Source organism: Panthera onca, chromosome C2 (genome assembly GCF_046562875.1).
Source record: "Panthera onca isolate mPanOnc1 chromosome C2, mPanOnc1 haplotype 2, whole genome shotgun sequence".
Lineage (NCBI taxonomy): Eukaryota > Metazoa > Chordata > Mammalia > Carnivora > Felidae > Panthera > Panthera onca.
This window is the reverse complement of record NC_138347.1, coordinates 124,691,616-124,710,924: the sequence shown is the minus strand read 5'-3', so window position 1 is coordinate 124,710,924 and position 19,309 is coordinate 124,691,616. Positions and strand designations below refer to the sequence as shown.

At 38.8% G+C, this 19,309-nt stretch overlaps 1 protein-coding gene across 8 annotated transcripts in view; it reads right to left on the bottom strand.

The window, feature by feature from the left end:
* The window catches only part of PIK3CB (phosphatidylinositol-4,5-bisphosphate 3-kinase catalytic subunit beta), a 189,108-nt gene that overhangs the window by 9,173 nt on the left and 160,626 nt on the right, over positions 1–19,309 (bottom strand). For all 8 annotated transcript variants that reach the window (XM_078432300.2, XM_078432302.2, XM_078432307.2 and 5 more), the window contains 5 exons: positions 18,536–18,614; positions 4,107–4,274; positions 2,905–3,028; positions 1,391–1,536; positions 12–144 (listed from right to left, as the gene is read on the bottom strand). In XM_078432300.2, the coding sequence (XP_078288426.1) occupies positions 12–144; positions 1,391–1,536; positions 2,905–3,028; positions 4,107–4,274; positions 18,536–18,614 (650 nt within the window). The remainder of the gene's footprint in view (positions 1–11; positions 145–1,390; positions 1,537–2,904; positions 3,029–4,106; positions 4,275–18,535; positions 18,615–19,309) is intronic.

The window sequence follows — 19,309 nt, the reverse complement described above, 5'->3', positions numbered from 1 at the left end:
GGGTTTTGTACCTTAAGATACTGTATATCCTTGACTGATGTGAGCTCAGGAAGCCCTGCAGTCAACATCAGTGCAAAAAGAGTGATAAAGAGATTCCCGTGACGTCGTAAAATCAGATATGCATCCTCACAACACTGGCGGAAACTTGAGTTGATACAACAAATCACAAGAACATGATGTTAGAGGAGAGAGAGCAAATTTCACAAAGGAAAACAAGACAGACATATCTATACTTTCCATAACAGCTAGAAGTTTTCTACTGAACTAAAGGTTCATTTCTGATTTTTAAAACTCTTTGAAAATTGGCCCAAGAATAAAATTTACATAGAATGTCTAAAATCACACGTATCTTTTCAAAAACCCAACTAAATTGAAATTCTAGTAAAAGGCTATATAACATTTACTCTGTGCTTTTTAATTCTATGAGACCTAAAAGCTGTTACAAAACAAATGGTAATTATAACCTGTGAGGATTTCTGAACATATTTCTAGACTCCAGATTTGTAGTCTAACTCCAGAGACTAGTTTGATTTTCCCCAAGTCAATATCAATGCTTTTGCACTACACCTCCCTATCATCTTGCCTTTCCCCCCTCTCCTTTTAAAGACAATTATTCAAGAGAATCATCCGATGCTATCTCCCTAATTTTGCCAAAAAGAAAAATGAACCCAGATATATATTCTGCAGAAACTCAGGCAGAAATAGAAATAATAGCAATCATTTGGCAAGCATATAGTATGAGTTGGTCATATCATATAACTTTAATTATCATAATAGCCCTAAAATTTATTTTTGTCTCTATTTTATTTATTTATATTTTTGTGAGTGAGAGACAGAGAGAGAGAGAGAGGTGCAGAGGGGGAGAGAGAATCTGCTGACAGCATGGAGCCCGACGTGGGGCTCAATCTCATGACTGTGAGATCATGACCTGAGCCAAAATCAAGAGTTGGACACTTAACTGACTAAGCCACCCAGGCGCCCTATGTCCCTATTTTAAGATGAAGAAACGAAGACAAGAAGAAACATACAAGTAGTGAGGACTAGACCAGAGATTACAAAGTCCTGAGCCCCGGCTCCCTTAGAATGAGAGCAAAATGGCTGCCTCTCTCAGCATCTTATTATGAAATGTCTTAACAGTTTCAGAAAATTCTCTAAGACAGGTAAAAAGTGGTATACTCTTAGAATAAAACATAGTAGCTTATTTCAAATTTCTAGATTCTATTTCCCCTCTCTACACCAGAACATGGATCTGACAGGCAAATTCCCCCAAAGCCTCCCAGGTAGCAGTCTGTTTCCCTGATCTAAATATATCTCAGCTAAGAAATGCTAGTCTAGCTAGTCAGATGAGAAAATGTCAGATGTTTATCCATGACATGAGGGCAATACTCACCGGCCAAATTTTTCTGTGTTTCCTGTTTTTCCTTGTTGAATCACATGAATGAAATCATAGGTAAGAATAAAAGGCACTCGTTCCCTTTTAATGCCAAATTTAGACTTGAAATTTCCAAGAATATGTCCAAAGTCAATGTGGAAGAGCTGGGAAACAAATGGGATTTAATTTCTCTGGTTCCAAATAGAAAGGCAAGATCTCAGCAGTCCCAGACCCCCAATACTACACTGATTCTCAACTTTTCTTGATGTATAGTTTCCCTCTCTTTTCTCTCTCTTTTCATTGACATATAGTTGATAAATAGTACTGTATTAGTTTCAGGTATACAACAGTGATTTAACAATTATTATAAAATGTTCATGAGCCCTTCTCTCTTTCCAAAAGCAAGAGGTCACATGGGAAGAGTGTTTCTAACACGCATAGATCTTTTATTCTTTTTTTTTTTTTTTTTTTTTTTTTTTTTAAATTTTTTTTTCAACGGTTTTTATTTATTTTTGGGACAGAGAGAGACAGAGCATGAACGGGGGAGGGGCAGAGAGAGAGGGAGACACAGAATCGGAATCAGGCTCCAGGCTCTGAGCCATCAGCCCAGAGCCTGACGCGGGGCTCGAACTCACGGACCGCGAGATCGTGACCTGGCTGAAGTCGGACGCTTAACCGACTGCGCCACCCAGGCGCCCCGATCTTTTATTCTTAATAACAACCTGGACCTAATATTAAACTACATTTACTCGGTGGGAAACACAAATCTTTAAAAAGGAAAATACACCCAAATAATAAACATGTCTGATTTTAAAAAGTCAAATAGTTCCACATATTAAACTATTTCAGTCAATATTTCTACATACAAAAACAAAAAAGAGAGCACATTCTTGCCCCACCAACCCCTCAACACCTTGAGTGCTACCACTTGGAGGTAACTTCTCCCTTGAGTGCTACCACTTGGAGGTGATTTTCTTCCATTTTCAAAAATGGTATGTTTACTCTTATTTTTTACTTCCTAATTTTGAATTACTATTTTTATGATGGAAGGTAAAGATTTAGTACTCTGTGCTGATGCAATGCTATACAATGAGGCATATTATATCACAGTTTCAGGCTATACAAATACATTTCAAAGCTAAGGCATGTGGCAATGGTATATACTATGACTGCATTTTCTTTTTTGCCCATATTTTTCCTTGGCAGTTTTTTTTTTGGGGGGGGGGGGGGGGGCTTAGTGTCCTATGTCCTTATCACTAATTCTTCCCCAGATCTTATATTGAAAGAATAGGGTCATTCTGAATAACTGCAATTGACTTTTCAAACATTAAAGGCTTATCACCTAACTTTGAGCAAATACACCAATGAATATATGAAGCAGATGGTATGTGAAACAAAGGATGGAGAAATAAAGGAAAGCACAAAGACGTGACTCCCAGAATCACTAAAGAACCTGCCTGAATTTCACAAGAGACTGTGCTGTATGTAACAGCATCACCAAGGCCCCTGGCAGACTCTGGGGAGCAGCTCACCTGGCCGGTTTTCTTGACCATGATGTTGTCACTATGTCTATCACCAATCCCAAGGACATAAGAAGCTACACAGTAGCCGGCACAGGACAAGGTAAACTCTTCAATGGCTCGGTCTAGGTCATCCCTGAATACGAGAGAGAGAGAAAAAAAAAAAAAAAAAAAAGAGGTCATCCCTGAATACAAGAGAGAGAGAGAAAAAAAAAAAAGCAACAAAGGTTTTCAGTCTCTAAAAGTGTGAGATGAGACCCAATTCACACTTCTGTTTCCTTTTTAATTGTGAATAGAAAGGCAACACAGAGCTGCCAAAACCCTATGAGCCAAACATGCTGGATCAGCCGAGAGAGGGAGGGTGATCACTGCAGGAGCAGGGCAGAGAAGAATCAGCAGGAATCAGATAATGGACCTAAGCCATTCAAACTGCTGTGTTTCCCTGGGCTTGGGAGTAGCTTCATATGTGTAATTATACAAGGTCACCATCAGCTTTGCTCAATGATGCTGGGCATTTGAACCTTTTTTGGTTAGTTTGACCTAACACTAGAATTCCATATTGAAAAGTTAACTATTAAATTTTCAACAGTTCAAGTCACTGACTCAAATTAGAAGTTAGCAATACGGATCCTTTAGAGACAAGGTTTTAAGATCAAAATCTGAAAACTAATTCTCACATACCAGTCCTTGGATTTTGCCAATGATGAAATGTAAGTCCACCTTTGAAGTCTTTAGCCAAAAATATTTATAGTGTTTTCCCTCACTGTGAAATTCCTTAATTGCCTATGATCAGGACTTTTCCAACACAGTAACCATTAATAACACAATTCCTAGCATTGTATTTTTTAATTTGGAGAGATCACAGTCTACAAACTCATTTACTTCTATTGTAAAAATCCTCTGAAAACTTACCTAAGTTCATACATACATTCACATAATTACAGAAGTTGACACATTTAAAAAAAATATTTTTAAAAATGGTAAATTCTTAGATTGTAACTACTACAAGGCTTTGAAATGTGATCTAGATAAAGTAGAATTTAATGGTAACCATCTTTAGGAAGACTTTAGGAAGGCCTATTTGTCACTGATCTAACCTGAAATAAAGCAATAAATAACACTACCATTTCCTCTAGGGCACTGCTGATTCTACTTGGAAGAATAGTGATTTGTTTGGCTGTTTGTTTGTTCAGAAGAATGATAAACAAACTGACCCAGAGTTGTATTCTTTAAGCCAGTTCAGAAGGGCGTCTTTGTTGAAGGCCGCTGCTGCAGCCACATTGCTACTGTTCAGCTGAATGTCAGCAATTGTTTCAGAGGTGCTCACAACTTCGATGAGGCCAGAGCGGTCTCCTGTTGCTAAACAGCCATAAGGCAGCATCCTGAAAGGGAAAAAAATGGGCATAGTCACATGTTTATGTTATCCATAAAATGAAACATTAACAGAGGAAGTTTCTTCTTTGATGTTTTTAAAAGTTTTATTACTATTGATACCTTTGCCATTTTTCTATTATTAGTCATACGGAAAAATACAAGTTCTATTTTCTGTTAAGGAGTAAATCTCTTGGCCAACAGATGGAGTAATTTACTAGAATGCCAATGTACTAGCTAAATGTATAATCTGTTATCTAGTTATTCTGATAAAATATTCTACTTTTTTATGCAGATGGACAGAAGCATATCAGAAAAAGGTTTTTGGGGCACCTGGCTGACTCAGTCCTAAGAGTGCAACTCATGATCTCAGGGTCATGAGTTCTAGTTCCATGTGGGGTGTAGAGATTACTTACATAAATTTTTTAAACCTTAAAAAAAAGTCTTTCGTTTTTACTCTAAATTTTGGAGAAAGGAATCACCCTTTATGGAGCACGTAACAAACAGGTGCCACGCAGTGGGCTAGGCACTTTACACATTACTTTGCTTAATGAATGGCAACTCCATCCTTCTAGTTGTTCAAGCCCACAACCTTAAGGTCAACTTTGACTCTTCATCTCATGCCCAGCATTTACCTGTCTTGAAAATGTGTAAAGTACTTCTCTGCCTCCACTCTTCCTTCTGCTTCTACCTTAGACCAAGCCACTATCAACCCTTACTCAATTATTCAAGTTTCCTTATTAGTCTGCTTCCACATCATAGTCTGTTTTAAATGCAACAGCAATACAGGGATGCCTGGGTGGCTCAGTCGGTTAAGTCTGAGTCAGTCTGACATTAGCTCAGGTCATGATCTCGTGGTTTATGAGTTCCAGCCCTGCATCAGGCTCTATGCTGACAGCTCAGAGCATGGAGCCTGCTTCAAATTCTGCATCTCCCTCTCTCTCAGGCACTTCCCAACTCGTGCACTCTCTCACTTTCTGTCTCTCAAAAATGAATAAACATTAAAAAAAAATGCAACAGCAATATAATCCATTTTATTTTATTTATCTATTTTTCAATATATGAAATTTATTGTCAAATTGGTTTCCATACAACACCCAGTGCTCATCCCAAAAGATGCCCTCTTCAATACCCATCACTAATCCATTTTAAAAGTATGCATATTATGTCACTCCATGTCAATTTCTGCAAAGGCTTCCCACCTTAGGGTGAGAGCCGACATGTTTGCCTAGTTCACAAAGCCAGCCTTCAATCTGGTCCCACTTCACCTCTCCTAGTATCCTCCCTCTTGCTCACTTTATCCCTACTACACCAGCTTCCTTGCTATTCCTCAAGCAGATCAGGCATAATATTCCCTCATTCCTTTACATGTGTTATTTTCTCTGGCTAGCACATCTTTCCCTAAGACTTCTACATGATTTACTTCTTTACCCAAGACATCTACATGACCGTCTCTGACATCTTTGCTGAAATGTTACTGTCTCAGTGAGAAATTCCTGATCATCCTATCTGAAATTGTGACACTGTCTGTGACATAATACTTACTATCTCTTCCCCGCTTTATTTCCTCTTTAGCCTTCAACACAATCCAAACATCTTGCACATTTTATTTATGTGTTTGCTTACAGTCTCTCTCTCCACCACTAGGATCAAAGTTCTACCAGGCAGGGATGTTTTGTTCCCTGCTATATCCCCAGTGCCTGAGAATGTGCCTAGCACAAAGTAGACACTCAATAAATTAAAAAAAAAAATTTTTTTTTAATGTTTATTTTTGAGAGAGAGAAGCAGGGGAGGGGCAGAGAGAGAGAGAGGGAGACACAGAATCTGAAGCAGGCTCCAGGCCCTGAGCTGTCAGCACAGAGCCCATTGTGGGCCTTGAACTCACAAGCTGTGAGATCATGACCTGAGCCGAAATCAGACGCTCAACAGAATGAGTCACCCAGGCGCCCCTAAATATTTTTGAATGAATAGACAAATTTAATAATAAAAATCCTTGTAAGGTAAGATCTCAATTTTACAAATGAGAAACAAAAGTAACTTGGAAAAGATCACATATTTAACTAAGTCTAAGATCTAAAACAATTCTGTGTGGCTCTAAAACTCTCTTTATAACTTAACACAGTCTCTAGAATCACTGACCGTGTAACAGCCCTCTCATGCTGTTCTCGTTAAAATAATTTTTGCTAAATCGATAGGTAGCACTTTGCTTTGAATTTCATTTATATGATCCCTAATGAAAATAAACATTTTCTCAGGTCTCTTTTAGCCATTGTTTAAAAAATGTTTGTTTATTTATTTTAAGAGAGTGAGCACGTGCGTGAGTGGGGGAGAGACAGAGAGAGGGAGAGAGAGAATCTCAAGCAGGCTCTGCATTGTCAGCGCAGAGCCCTATGCAGGGCTCAGTCTCGTGAACTGTGAGATCATGACCTGAGCGGAAATCAAGAGTCAGACACTTAACCAACGGAACCACCCAGGTGCACCTCTTTTAGTCATTTAAAAATAATTTCTTGGGGCTCCTGGGTGGCGCAGTCGGTTAAACGTCCGACTTCAGCCAGGTCACGATCTCACGGTCCGTGAGTTCGAGCCCCGCGTCAGGCTCTGGGCTGATGGCTCAGAGCCTGGAGCCTGTTTCCGATTCTGTGTCTCCCTCTCTCTCTGCCCCTCCCCCGTTCATGCTCTGTCTCTCTCTGTCCCACAAATAAATAAAAAAACGTTGAAAAAAAAAATTTTTTTAAAAAAAAAAAAATAATAATTTCTTTTGTGAACTGGGTATTTACATTCTTTCCCTATTTATTAGGGTTTTAAATATTTTCATTAGTGATACATAGGGCATCTTTACATATTAACATTATTCTTTTCTTCTTTTGGCTGTAAACATCTTCTCCAGTTTTGTAAAAACTGTGTTACCATTACAGCGACTCCAAAATGGAATGTGATACACCTTGGGAAGTTCAAATAAAAGGTGACTAGAGAAAATGCAATGGATGGAATTCATGGACTCAATTAATATATGGGTACAGCTAAGTGCCAAGCATTGTTTGCTGCTGGTGACACAAAAAGGAGCAAAAAAAAAAAAAAAAGCAGTCCTTGCTCTCACTAAGCAGACAAGGCACAAATGCACAATGTGCATGTGATCTCTGAATGAGAATTGCTATGAGAACATGTCGAGAGTTAAGCAGCATCTTGATGAGTAGGAAGGACAGCACAGCTAGAGGAAAATACAAGGAGGAGTGCAAAGGCAAGGTGAGGACCAGAAACGATCAGTGTTGGAAAGACTATGCAGGGCCCTATAGGCCATGTAAGAACTTCTGTCATTCTGCTAAAGACACTCAGAAAGCTTTGAAGGACTTTATGAAAGAGGGTGTGTGTGTGTGTGTGTGTGTGTGTGTCAGAGAATGTATGAATGTGTTACTGTGTCTAATAATCAGATAAAAGAGCCAATTTTAATAAACAGTCCCTCAATTTCGATACAACCAAGAATTCAATTATTTTATGCCTCTCCTAAGCACTTTCTTAGTTCTAACAAAGTAAGGTCGGGAACAGAATCACGAAACTACATGCTGGCAGTGTGATATACCAACAGACTGCTTTTCATCTGTTTTTGTTTTTGTTTTTGTTTCCTTTTAAAAAGTTACCTTTCAATAAGCAAAGTAGCTTGGAGCATGGAAGCTTTCCCAACACCCCTATTCTTATCATGACACAACACATGTGAGGCAAACACTGCGTGGTTTAACTGCACTTTGGCTCACTTTCCTGCTTCTCCTCCCACCTCACTTGCAGCCAAACTGGGCAAAAATCCAACAATTTCCTCTTCAAAAGCGTGCAATGATAAAAGCATTCAGTGTCTTGAGGATGACACTCTCACAATGGGAAGGAAAAAACATCCTTGTCAGACAGACAGTTTGACAGAAGTCAGGCTGGGGACAAACTCTTAGAGCCCTGATCATCTTACATGGGCCTGTTTTGCACTCAACTTTATAAAGGCCATAAGAACAAATGGTAATGTTTCCCTTCCTTTCTCAGACTCTCTGATCCAAGGAGCACTTTGTTATCTTCCCACTAATCAAGAATTAAAATATAAATTCTACAGCTGAGGGGATGGCAGCCCCATAACCCTACTCTTAATGAGTATGTAGAAAGTTTTCTCGGGCCTTGACTCTGACATATTGACCCACTTTGAGTGGTGACTTAGCCCCTTGCCTCCAAAAGAGGAAAGTGTAATTCCTTTACCTAATGTTTGCATCGTTTCCATATTCTTCCCTAATCCTTCCAAGACTGCTATTACCAGTGTCATTACAAAAGTGTTGATTAGCACTCTTAAAAGGGAAGTAAATCCCATTAATGTAACTCAGATGTAAAGTCACAATGAAGACAACTGTCCAAAATTCAGGGGGTGGTAGAAGACTATGAAATCTACCGAAGGCCAAATAGATTTACATACAGACAACCTAGGAGACTTGACAGAAGAGGCTGAATACCTATTATTTGGTGACTGAGGAGGTCAGAGTGTTCTAACATACTGATAGGCTTACAGATGTTCTAATTTAGTATGAAAAATATCAAGAGTGTCTTTGGGACATCAGAGAAAAATGAAAATGAGAAATAGGCACTTTCATTCATGCTAACATGGCACTATTACAAATACTAAACTATTCTGGTCAAAGTAATACAGCATAGAAGGTACCTGAAGATTTGAGATTGAATTTACAAGAGTGTGTGCTATGTGACCCAGCTTAACCTGAACAGCTGGCCAAAAGAAAACAAACAATAGGAACAGTGAAGCACGCATATTTATAGAAAGAGTAAAAAAAAGTTTGGTGAGAAAATGGTATTCATTTGGAAATGAACCCTAAAGAATTAAAGTTCCACATATTTTAAAAACATGGGGTCAGAGTACAAAAAGTCAGCAGAGATCTCCCTGGACAGACAAGTTCCTTTTTCTTGTTAGATACTTGTTGCTTCCCATAAGAGAGACACTAGGTTTATTTCTAGCACTCCCACATGTGGTTTCCTCCCTTGGCCTGAGGTCACACAATGAATTTCATTTGATGCTATATGTATTTTACAGTTGAATAGAATGGGTAAAATAAAACAGCAAAGAGAAAAGAACTTGGTTGGGAATTAATTAAGGCAATGGAAGGGAGACAGGGAAACCAAAGGGACTCGCGAAAGAAAAAGCTCTTTTGTTCCCTTTCCTTTTTTTCCTGCTTCTGAACTTCTTACTAGGACCTGCACCCCGGCCCTACATATGCCTTAATGCGTGTCCTCCTCGTAAGGGACAAAGAATGGTATCTTTGGAGTCTTCCAGCAAAATTGGTAATATCGAAACCACTGGCGCTAGGCATCTCAATGCCAAGACCGCTGGTTTCAAGAAACAAGTGACTCTGATAGACACCTGGCCTCTGTCCTTGTTCTACCTGGTTTCTGGACGCCTGACAGGACATGTACACCACACGACTGTCCCCAATAAAAACCCCCAAAACCTCAGATAAAACCATACTCATGCTCCTTTCCTTTCCCAGTGTTCCAGACGGTTCATCTGTATCTGCTCTCCCTTTATCTTCAAAAAATTCTTCCACCTCCTGCTGGCTCCCAAATAATTTCTATCCTGTGTGAAACCAGGGACCCTCTTGGCTGTTCCTGCAGGACCTTCTCTGAGTCCTTGGATCTGGCCTGGCATCAAATCATTTGATAAAATGATAAAATCATTTTAGCGGCAGTTTACTTTATAGGAAGGGTCAGCAAACTTTTGGACATTAAGCCGGATAGTAAATATTTTGGGCATTACAGACTATCAGGTCACTACTCAATTCTGCAGTTACAGTATAAAAGCAGCCACAAGACAGTATGTAAACAAATGGGCCGTGGCTGTGCCAATACAACTTTATATACAAAAAGTAGGGGGTGGGCTGGGGGACAGTGTAGACCAGACCCTCTGGGTTTATGTTCCTCAGGCAGAGTTCACAACCACCCATTCCTCTTATCCATCCAGTATTTCTTACATGTATGTGGTTGACTAAAAAACTTGATACCTATGCAAAACTAATTCTATTTTTTTACACCATTATATTATAAATTCCTCCTAATTTAAAAGCAAAAGTCTGTCACTTATAGTGCTCAAACGGTCCTTTTTAGATACATTATAATCTCACTCCCTTATTCCAATCATATCTGTAAGTCCCATAAAAGGAAAAACACCAACAGCAAATTGCTCTTTTCTACTTCAACAGCACTAAAAAGTTTATCCTGCAAGGATCCAAGACTAGAAAACTCTTGCTTTCTTTAAAGAAATAAAACCTCAAATCAATGGAAAATTACTATTTGGGGCACCACAACACTGTGATAAACAAAGGGTTACTACTAAACATGTCTTCCCATGATTGTTTTCTTGCTTAGACTAGTAAAATGAAGAAATAACATCAAGTGTACAGTCTGATAGACCTGGATATGAACTTGGCTCCTTCAATTAATATTTTTGTAACATTTGACAAATTGTTTAAAATCCCTTGAGCCTTGGGGCACCTGGTGGCTCAAGTGATTGAGGGACTGACTCTTGATTTCAGCTCAGGTCATGATCCCAGAGTTGTGGGATAGAGACCTAAGGGTGGAGCCTGCTTAAGATTCTCTCTCTCCCTCTGCCCCTCTGCCCCTCTCCCCCACTTGTGCCCTCTCTTAAAAAAATAAAAAAATTAAATTAAATTAAAAAAAATCCCTTTAGTCTTAATTTTCCTCATCTGCTAAAAAAGAATAATACCACCTCATAGAGTATTTTTAACTTACATGACATTACATAGATGAAGAACCTAATACTATGCCTGGTTTAGCAAGGATTTTTTTTTTTAATTTTTAACATTATTTATTTGGAGAGAGACAGAGACAGCATGAGTGGGGGAGGGTAGAGAGAAGAGAGGAGGGAGGGAGAGAGGGAGGGAGGGAGGGAGAGAGGGAGGGAGGGAGGGAGGGAGAGAGGGAGGGAGGGAGGGAGGGAGGGAGGGAGAGAGGGAGGGAGGGAGGGAGGGAGGGAGAGAGAGAGAGAGAGAGAGACAGAGAGAGAAAATCCCAAGCAGGCTCCACGCTGTCAGCACAGAGCCTGATGTGGGACTCGAACCCAGGAACTGTGAGATCCTGATCTGAGCCAAAACCAAGAGTCAGATGCCTAACCAACTGAGCCATGCAGGCGCCCCACAAGTGTCTTAAGTTTAAAAACCCTAAAATATATTTAGTTATGAAGAAAACAATTCAAATTTCAAAACTTAATCAGGAAATACTTATAAGAATAAACTCAATGTCAAGTATAACTATTTCCAACAAACTTGTGGACAAAGTTGCTGTCGATTCTAAAACACATAAAAATTACAGATAAAGTCAAAAAGGTTTTATAAATAGCTATGGTAAAGAAAGAAAGAAAAGGAGAACTCTGGGTCCCAGAAACTATTCATAGCACTGGCTGAGCAAACTACTAACTTGGTTGACAATTTAATGTCCATGAGAAGAGAGCTTGGCCTTGGGCCAATAAGAGACAGGATCTAGGCCTGTGATCCTAAACAAAGCTGGGGATCTGAAAGCGCTAGCGCTGTCAAGTGTATGAAGAGGGAACTAGAAAATGTCTGCTCACTGACCAGAAGATGTGGCATGAAAGTCTGCCATCTATCTTGCGCACTAGATGGGGGGAGGAGGGGAACTTTCATGAAAATGCAGAAACTCAAGCCTTCCTACATTCTCATGAGATCCAAGTATAAACTATCTATGAAATATGAGAGCATGAAGGCTAAGAGTTAAAATAAAAACCGACTGATTGTGTGTAAAGACCTTGGGGAACAGTAGAAATTAAGCACAAACTCATTTTGGGAGGGTACTTTCATACCCTAGGGAGCAAAGGACCCCTCAGAGAAAACACAGTCGACACTAATAATGAATTCAAAACCAAACATTATTAACTACTACATTAACTATTAACTACATTAACTACATTATTAACTATTAACAAGGAAATGAAACTGGACAATGCAGAAGAGAAATTTAGTGAACTGGAAAGACAGTAAACAAGAAACTACAAAGAATGGCACATAAAAGTGGGAAATAGGTAAGACAGGTCAAGAGACATGCAGGACAAAACAGGAAAATCCAACACACCTCTATTAAAGCTGCAGAAGACTGTGAGAGTTTTATAGGAACTAAAACAAGCTGTATTTTCGCTAATTGTAGAGATACACTGAGAATAGGGGGGAAAAGATAAAAAGAAATCCATACACTAACAAACTATAGTAAAATTGCAGAAACCAAAGGCTAAGAGAAATTTGTTTTCTGCATTGGGGTAAAAAAATACCATTCAGACTGACAGCAGATTTGTAAAAAGTAACAGGTCAGAATACCAGGTGCCCCTAGACAAAAATGTAAAAACACTTATTTTAAGTATATTCAAAGAACTAAAAGAAATCATGTCTAAAGAACTAAAGGAAAGGAAAGCCTGAGAATGAGGAATTATGATCATATAGTCTCTATTATTAAGAAACAAATTATTTAGGGGTGCTTGGGTGGCTCAGTCAGTTAAGCATCCAACTTCAGCTCAGGTCATGATCTCATGGTTCCTCAGTTCCAGCCCTGCGTCGGGCTCTGTGCCGACAGCTCAGAGCCTGGAGCCTGCCTCAGAATCTCAGTCTCCTTTCTCTCTGCCCCTCCCCCGCTCTGCCTCTCAAAAATAAATAAATATTTTTTTAAGTTTTTTAAAAAAGAAACAAATGAAACAAATTTAAATTACCCAAATAAAAATTCTGGAGTTGAAAAGGAGAACTGAAATATAAAATTCACTAGACAGACACAATAGCAGATTTGAGCAGCCGTGAGAAAAAATCCGCAAACTTTAAGACAGATCAAGTATCCAATCAGAGGAACAAAAGAAAAATAATGAAAAATTAACACAACCAGCAAGTACATAATGGTTGTACAGAGAGAAAAAAGGCAAAAAAGTATATGAAAAAAGCTAAAAACTTCTGAAATTTAATGAAAAACAATAATCTACACATCCAAGAGGCTCAATGAATTCAAAGTCAAATAAACTCCAAGAAGGACTAAACATATTATAACCAAACTGTCAAGATTCAAACAACAGAATCTTGAGGGGTACTTGAGTGGCTCGTTCGCTTAAGCGTCCGACTCGTGATTTCGGCTCAGGTCATGATCTCATGGTTAGTGAGATTAAGCCCCACATCGGGCTCTGTGCTGACAGCACGGAGCCTGCTTAGGATTTTCTCTCTCCTTCTCCCTCTCTCTGCCCTCCCACAGTTCACATGTGTGTGTTCTCTCTCTGTCAAAATAAAATAAATAAACATTAAAAAAAAAAACAAAAACACCGGGGCACCTTGGTGACTCAGTCGGTTAAGTGTCCAACTTCAGCTCAGGGTCATGATTTCACAGTTTGTGAGTTCAAGCCCCATGTCGGGCTCTGTGCTGACAGCTCAGAACCTGGAGCCTGCTTCAGATTCTGTGTCTCCTTCTCTCTCTGCCCCTCCCCTGTTCATGCTCTCTCTCTCTCTCTCTCAAAAATAAACATTAAGGGAAAAAAAAAAGCCAGTTACCTTGAAAATAATGAGAGATGTGACCAATCCCTTACAGGGATTCCCCTCACCCCCTGCCAAATTAAATAATTTCTCATCAGAAATCTTGGAGGTATGAAAGCAGTGGGAGGACATGTTAAAATGTGGTGAAAGACTGAAAATAGAGAATTCAAATTCCAGTAAAAGTATTCTTCAAAAACAAAGGAGAAATTAAGATTTCCCAGATAAATAAAGAGAATGAACAGAAGTTGGAGGACTCACTTCTGAATTTCAAAACTTAATACAAAGCACAGGAATCAAGAATGTGCATAAAAACAAACATGTAAACCAATGAAAAAGAATTTAGAGTTTAGGTAAAAACCGTCACATTTATAGTCAGTTGATGCATGACAAGAGTGCCAAGACAACTTACTGAAGAAAGAATAGTCTTGGGGTACCTTGGTGGCTCAGTCAGTTAAACGTCTGACTCTTGATTTCGGCTCAGGTCATGATTGCACAGTTCATGGGATAAAGCTCCCCATCAGGCTCTGCACTGACAGCACAGAGCTTGCTGGAGATTCTCTCTCTGTTTCCCCACTACTCCCATGCTTGTGTGTACACACTCTCTCTCTCAAAATAAACGTTAAATAAATAAATAAATAAATAAATAAATAATAAAAGGCTATTCTAAAAAATGTATGACAGTAAATGGAAAATACTGATCAACTAGACAATTCTTAACCTCTAGACTGACTCAAGAGGGGAAAAAAATCTGGTAAGTCCAATAATCAATAAGAAAAATCAGTAGTCAAAAAGACCTAGACTCCAAAATCAACACCAGAACCAAATCTTTGCAGAGAGGGAAGAGGGGAAAGCACACTAACTTTGCAAATAAAATCTGCAAAATAAACTATAGAAGAATATCCTTGAAAATAATTGCACAGAGAAAAATATTTTTTTAAATAATGTACTATAAACCCTTAAGGAACCTAGGTAATTTATAGCAATGGAAAACACAGTACTTTTCAACACTGAAAACAATACTGAACCAAAATATTAATAAAAGAAATGCAAATTAAAGTTCTATGGAGATACCATGTTATATCCATTAGATTTGCAAAAAATCAACAAGTTAACTGGCAAGGAGATACTTCTGGGTGGAAACAACACTGGTACAACCATTTGGACAATGGTGGTAAAGTTGAAAATACATATGTCTCGGAGTGCCTGGGTGGCTCAGTCGGTTAAGCATCCAACTTCAGCTCAGGTCATGATCTCACGGTCCGTGAGTTCGAGCCCCGCATCGGGCTCTGTACTGACAGCTCAGAGCCTGGAGCCTGCTTCGGATTCTGTGTCTCCCTCTCTCTCTGACCCTCCCCCGTTCATGCTCTTTGTCTCAAAAATAAATAAACATTAAAACAAAAAATTAAAAAAAAAAAAAGAAAATACACATGTCTCATTTATGAGTAAGCAATTCCACTTCCAGCTATTATAAACTAAAGACATCTTCCATATGTGAATGGTGAGCTATTTAGAAGTGTTCAAACTCCAACAAATTTTTTGTTATTGCTGGAAAAAACAATGAATGTAAATAGCTATTAACAAAAGAATGGATAAACTTTTATATTTATTCAAAACATTAATAAAGAAGTGAAAATAACAAATTAGAACATCACATATTAATCTTATTAAATCCCGAAAAATGTTGTGAGAAAAAAGTAAAAGTTGCATGTGGTATGATAGCATTTAAAGTTCAAAACATACAATGGATACAAAATGTATAAGTAAAGCACAAAAATCTATATATTATAGCTTTAGAATAGTGGTTAATTCTGAGATGTGAGAAAGTAGGATAGAATGAGAATGCATTAAAATTTTATCTGCTTGTTTAATTCCTTTTTTAAAAAAGTCAGTTGGACGGAATGGGAAAAGATATTTGCAAATGACATATCAGACAAAGGGCTAGTATCCAAAATCTATAAAGAGCTCACCAAACTCCACACCCGAAACACAAATAACCCAGTGAAGAAATGGGCAGAAAACATGAATAGACACTTCTCTAAAGAAGACATCCGGATGGCCAACAGGCACATGAAGATGCTCAATGTCGCTCCTTATCAGGGAAATACAAATCAAAACCACACTCAGATATCACCTCATGCCGGTCAGAGTGGCCAAAATGAACAAATCAGGAGACTATAGATGCTGGAGAGGATGTGGAGAAACAGGAACCCTCTTGCACTGTTGGTGGGAATGCAAACTGGTACAGCCACTCTGGAAAACAGTGTGGAGGTTCCACAAAAACTTAAAAATAGACCTACCTTATGACCCAGCAGTAGCACTGCTAGGAATTTACCCAAGGGATTCAGGAGCACTGATGCACAGGGGCACTTGTACCCCAATGTTTATAGCGGCACTCTCAACAATAGCCAAACTATGGAAAGAGCCTAAATGTCCATCAACTGATGAATGGATAAAGAAATTGTGGTTTATATACACAACGGAGTACTATGTGGCAATGAGAAAGAATGAAATATGGCCCTTTGTAGCAACGTGGATGGAACTGGAGAGTGTGATGCTAAGTGAAATAAGCCAACAGAGAAAGACAAATACCATATGTTTTCACTCTTATGTGGATCCTGAGAAACTTAACAGAAACCCATGGGGGAGGGGAAGGAAGGAAAAAAAAGAGGTTAGAGTGGGAGAGAGCCAAAGCATAAGAGACTCTTAAAAACTGAGAACAGGGGCGCCTGAGTGGCTCAGTCAGTTAAGTGGCCGAGTTCGGCTCAGGTCATGATCTCGCGGTCCGTGAGTTCGAGCCCCACGTCGGGCTCTGTGCTGACAGCTCAGAGCCTGGAGCCTGTTTCAGATTCTGTGTCTCCCTCTCTCTGACCCTCACCCGTTCATGCTCTGTCTCTCTCTGTCTCAAAAAATAAATAAATGTTAAAACAAAACAAAACAAAAAAACAAAAAAAAAAAAAAAAAACTGAGAACAAACTGAGGGTTGATGGGGGGTGGGAGGGAGGGGAGGGTGGGTGATGGGTATTGAGGAGGGCACCTTTTGGGATGAGCACTGGGTGTTGTATGGTAACCAATTTAACAATAAATTTCATATGTTGAAAAAAAAAAGTCAGTTGGAGACATAATAACATCTGTCATTTAATTGCTAAATATGTATTAAATCCCAAAGTAAAACACATAAAAATTATAAATTATTTTCTATACTTTCATGTATGAAAGAGTGCACAATTTAGAAAAATAAAATATAAAGAATTAGGTAAAAGAGGAAAAGGTAAATTCTGAGATGTGGGAAGGCAGGACAGGAAATCAAGAGTCAGATGCTTAACCAACTGAGCCACGCATGTGCCCCTCTTTCCAATTTCTAATTTTAAAGTAAATTCTGGAAATACTAGAGGTATAAATAAACTTGATACAGAGAGGTTAGTATTAATTTACAAAGACATGTGAATACTCGTGTTTTTGTTGCTTCAATCGTATCTTAAACTATTTTATCATTTAACAAAATCTTGGCTAGGAAATCAGTGGTACCCAACTGTTCTTGTATGTTGGAATTGTATGTTGTATTTGTACCTATATGTCGGAATTGATGTGTTCACATAATTATGACTAATATTTATTTTATATCTTGTATGAATAGCCTTTTCACATTTTTTCTCCATATTTCTTTTTTTTTTAAAGTTTTATTTATTTACGTAATCTCTACACCCAACATTGGGCTCAAACTTAAGATCCCAAGATCAAAAGTCACACTCCCTTCTAACTGAGCCAGACAGGTGCCCCTCTCCATATTTATTTCTATGAGCTCTTTAAATATTTAGGATCATTATCCCTCTGTTCTGTTCACTATAAATATTAGGCCCAATGTGAGGCTTGACTTTTAATTTTGTAGGTTTGCAAGATTCAAATCTTATACTGTTAGGTAAATAATCAACATTTTGTTTGTGATTCTCTTCATTTGCTCCTGACCTTAGAAGATCTGACATTGATTAAACTTAAAAAAATTTTTTTCAACGTTTATTTATTTTTGAGAGACAAAGAGAGACAAAGCATGAGGAGGGCAGGGGCACAGAGAGAGGGAGACACAGAATCCGAAGCAGGCTCCAGGCTCTGAGCTGTCAGCACAGAGCCCAACGTAGGGCTGGAACCCACAAACCATGAGATCATGACCCAGGCTGAAGTCAGACACTTAACTGAGCCACCCAGGCTCCCGATTAAACTTTTAAAATCCATTATGTTTTCTTTTTTCTGTTGCCATAAACCTGTTCTGCTGTGTACCTCTAATAATGGTGACAAGCTAAAAACCCTGGAGCACACTTGAACACTTCCCTTTAGGGAAGGTAGAGGAATCAGTGTTACCAGGCTAAGAAGAGGGGCAGGGCATTCTCCGGCCTTGTCATTCTCATGACCACCAGTGCATCCTCCCTGAGAGTACCCTCAGAACCATAGGTTAGAGTGTGACTTTTGCTGCCTGTCTAGGCTTTACTGAAAGTGCAAACCTTTCTTTCTGGAGTCTCTGTAACATACACAGTTTTACATCTGATGAAGTTTCAGTAAGACAATGCATTTGACAGTATACCATAGAACTATAAAATGTTCTATAAATATTACCATGAACACCAGTTAATAATAATAGCAGGAGGGAAGGAATAAAATTTTTTTAAATTTTACTATGGAAGGAATACAACATGAGACAAAAATAAATTCACTAGAAATCTCACCGAAGATCCAGACCAGCTTCTTTCCAAAGTAAATCCATCAAGCGCAACATCTGGAGTGTCAACATATCTTGTCGTAAATCTAAGGGGGGAATACTCTGCTTTATTATAAATGCTTTCCACGTTATGTCTAATAACATTAATTCAAGACTACTAATTCAGACAGAACTAAAATCAATGACCAATAGTGTTAATATTTTCCCAAAACTTTAATGTTGAGTATACTTATTTTGTTAAATATTAGGTTTGCTGGCTAGCATGTGCCTGTAACACTATTTCAGAAATTAAGGTAAATTTTTTTTTGAGAGAGAGAGAGAGAGGGAGAGAGCATGCACGCTCACACAAACAGGGCAGAGGGAGAGAGAGAATCCCAAGCAGGCTACACCCTCAGTGTGAAGCGTGATGCAGGGCTGGATCCCACAACCCTGGGACCATGACCTGAGCTGAAACCAAGAGTCAGACGTTCAACTTACTGAGCCACCCAGGTGCCCCAAGGTAAATAACATTTTTAATAGGGGTGTCTGGCTGGCACGGGCAGTTGAACATGTGATTCTGGATCTCAGGGTCATGAGTTTGAGCCCCACAAACTCATATTGGGTGTAGAGATTACTTTAAACAAAATAATTTTCAATTGTTTACCATGTGTAAGCTACAATACTGATTGTATGGATGCCGTAATACTGTGTAACACAGTAATGGCTATCTACAACATCTATACAATTCACACTGCTGATTTTTTTCTTTCCTGGTTGCGTTTAGGGATGCACAGGAAGTTCT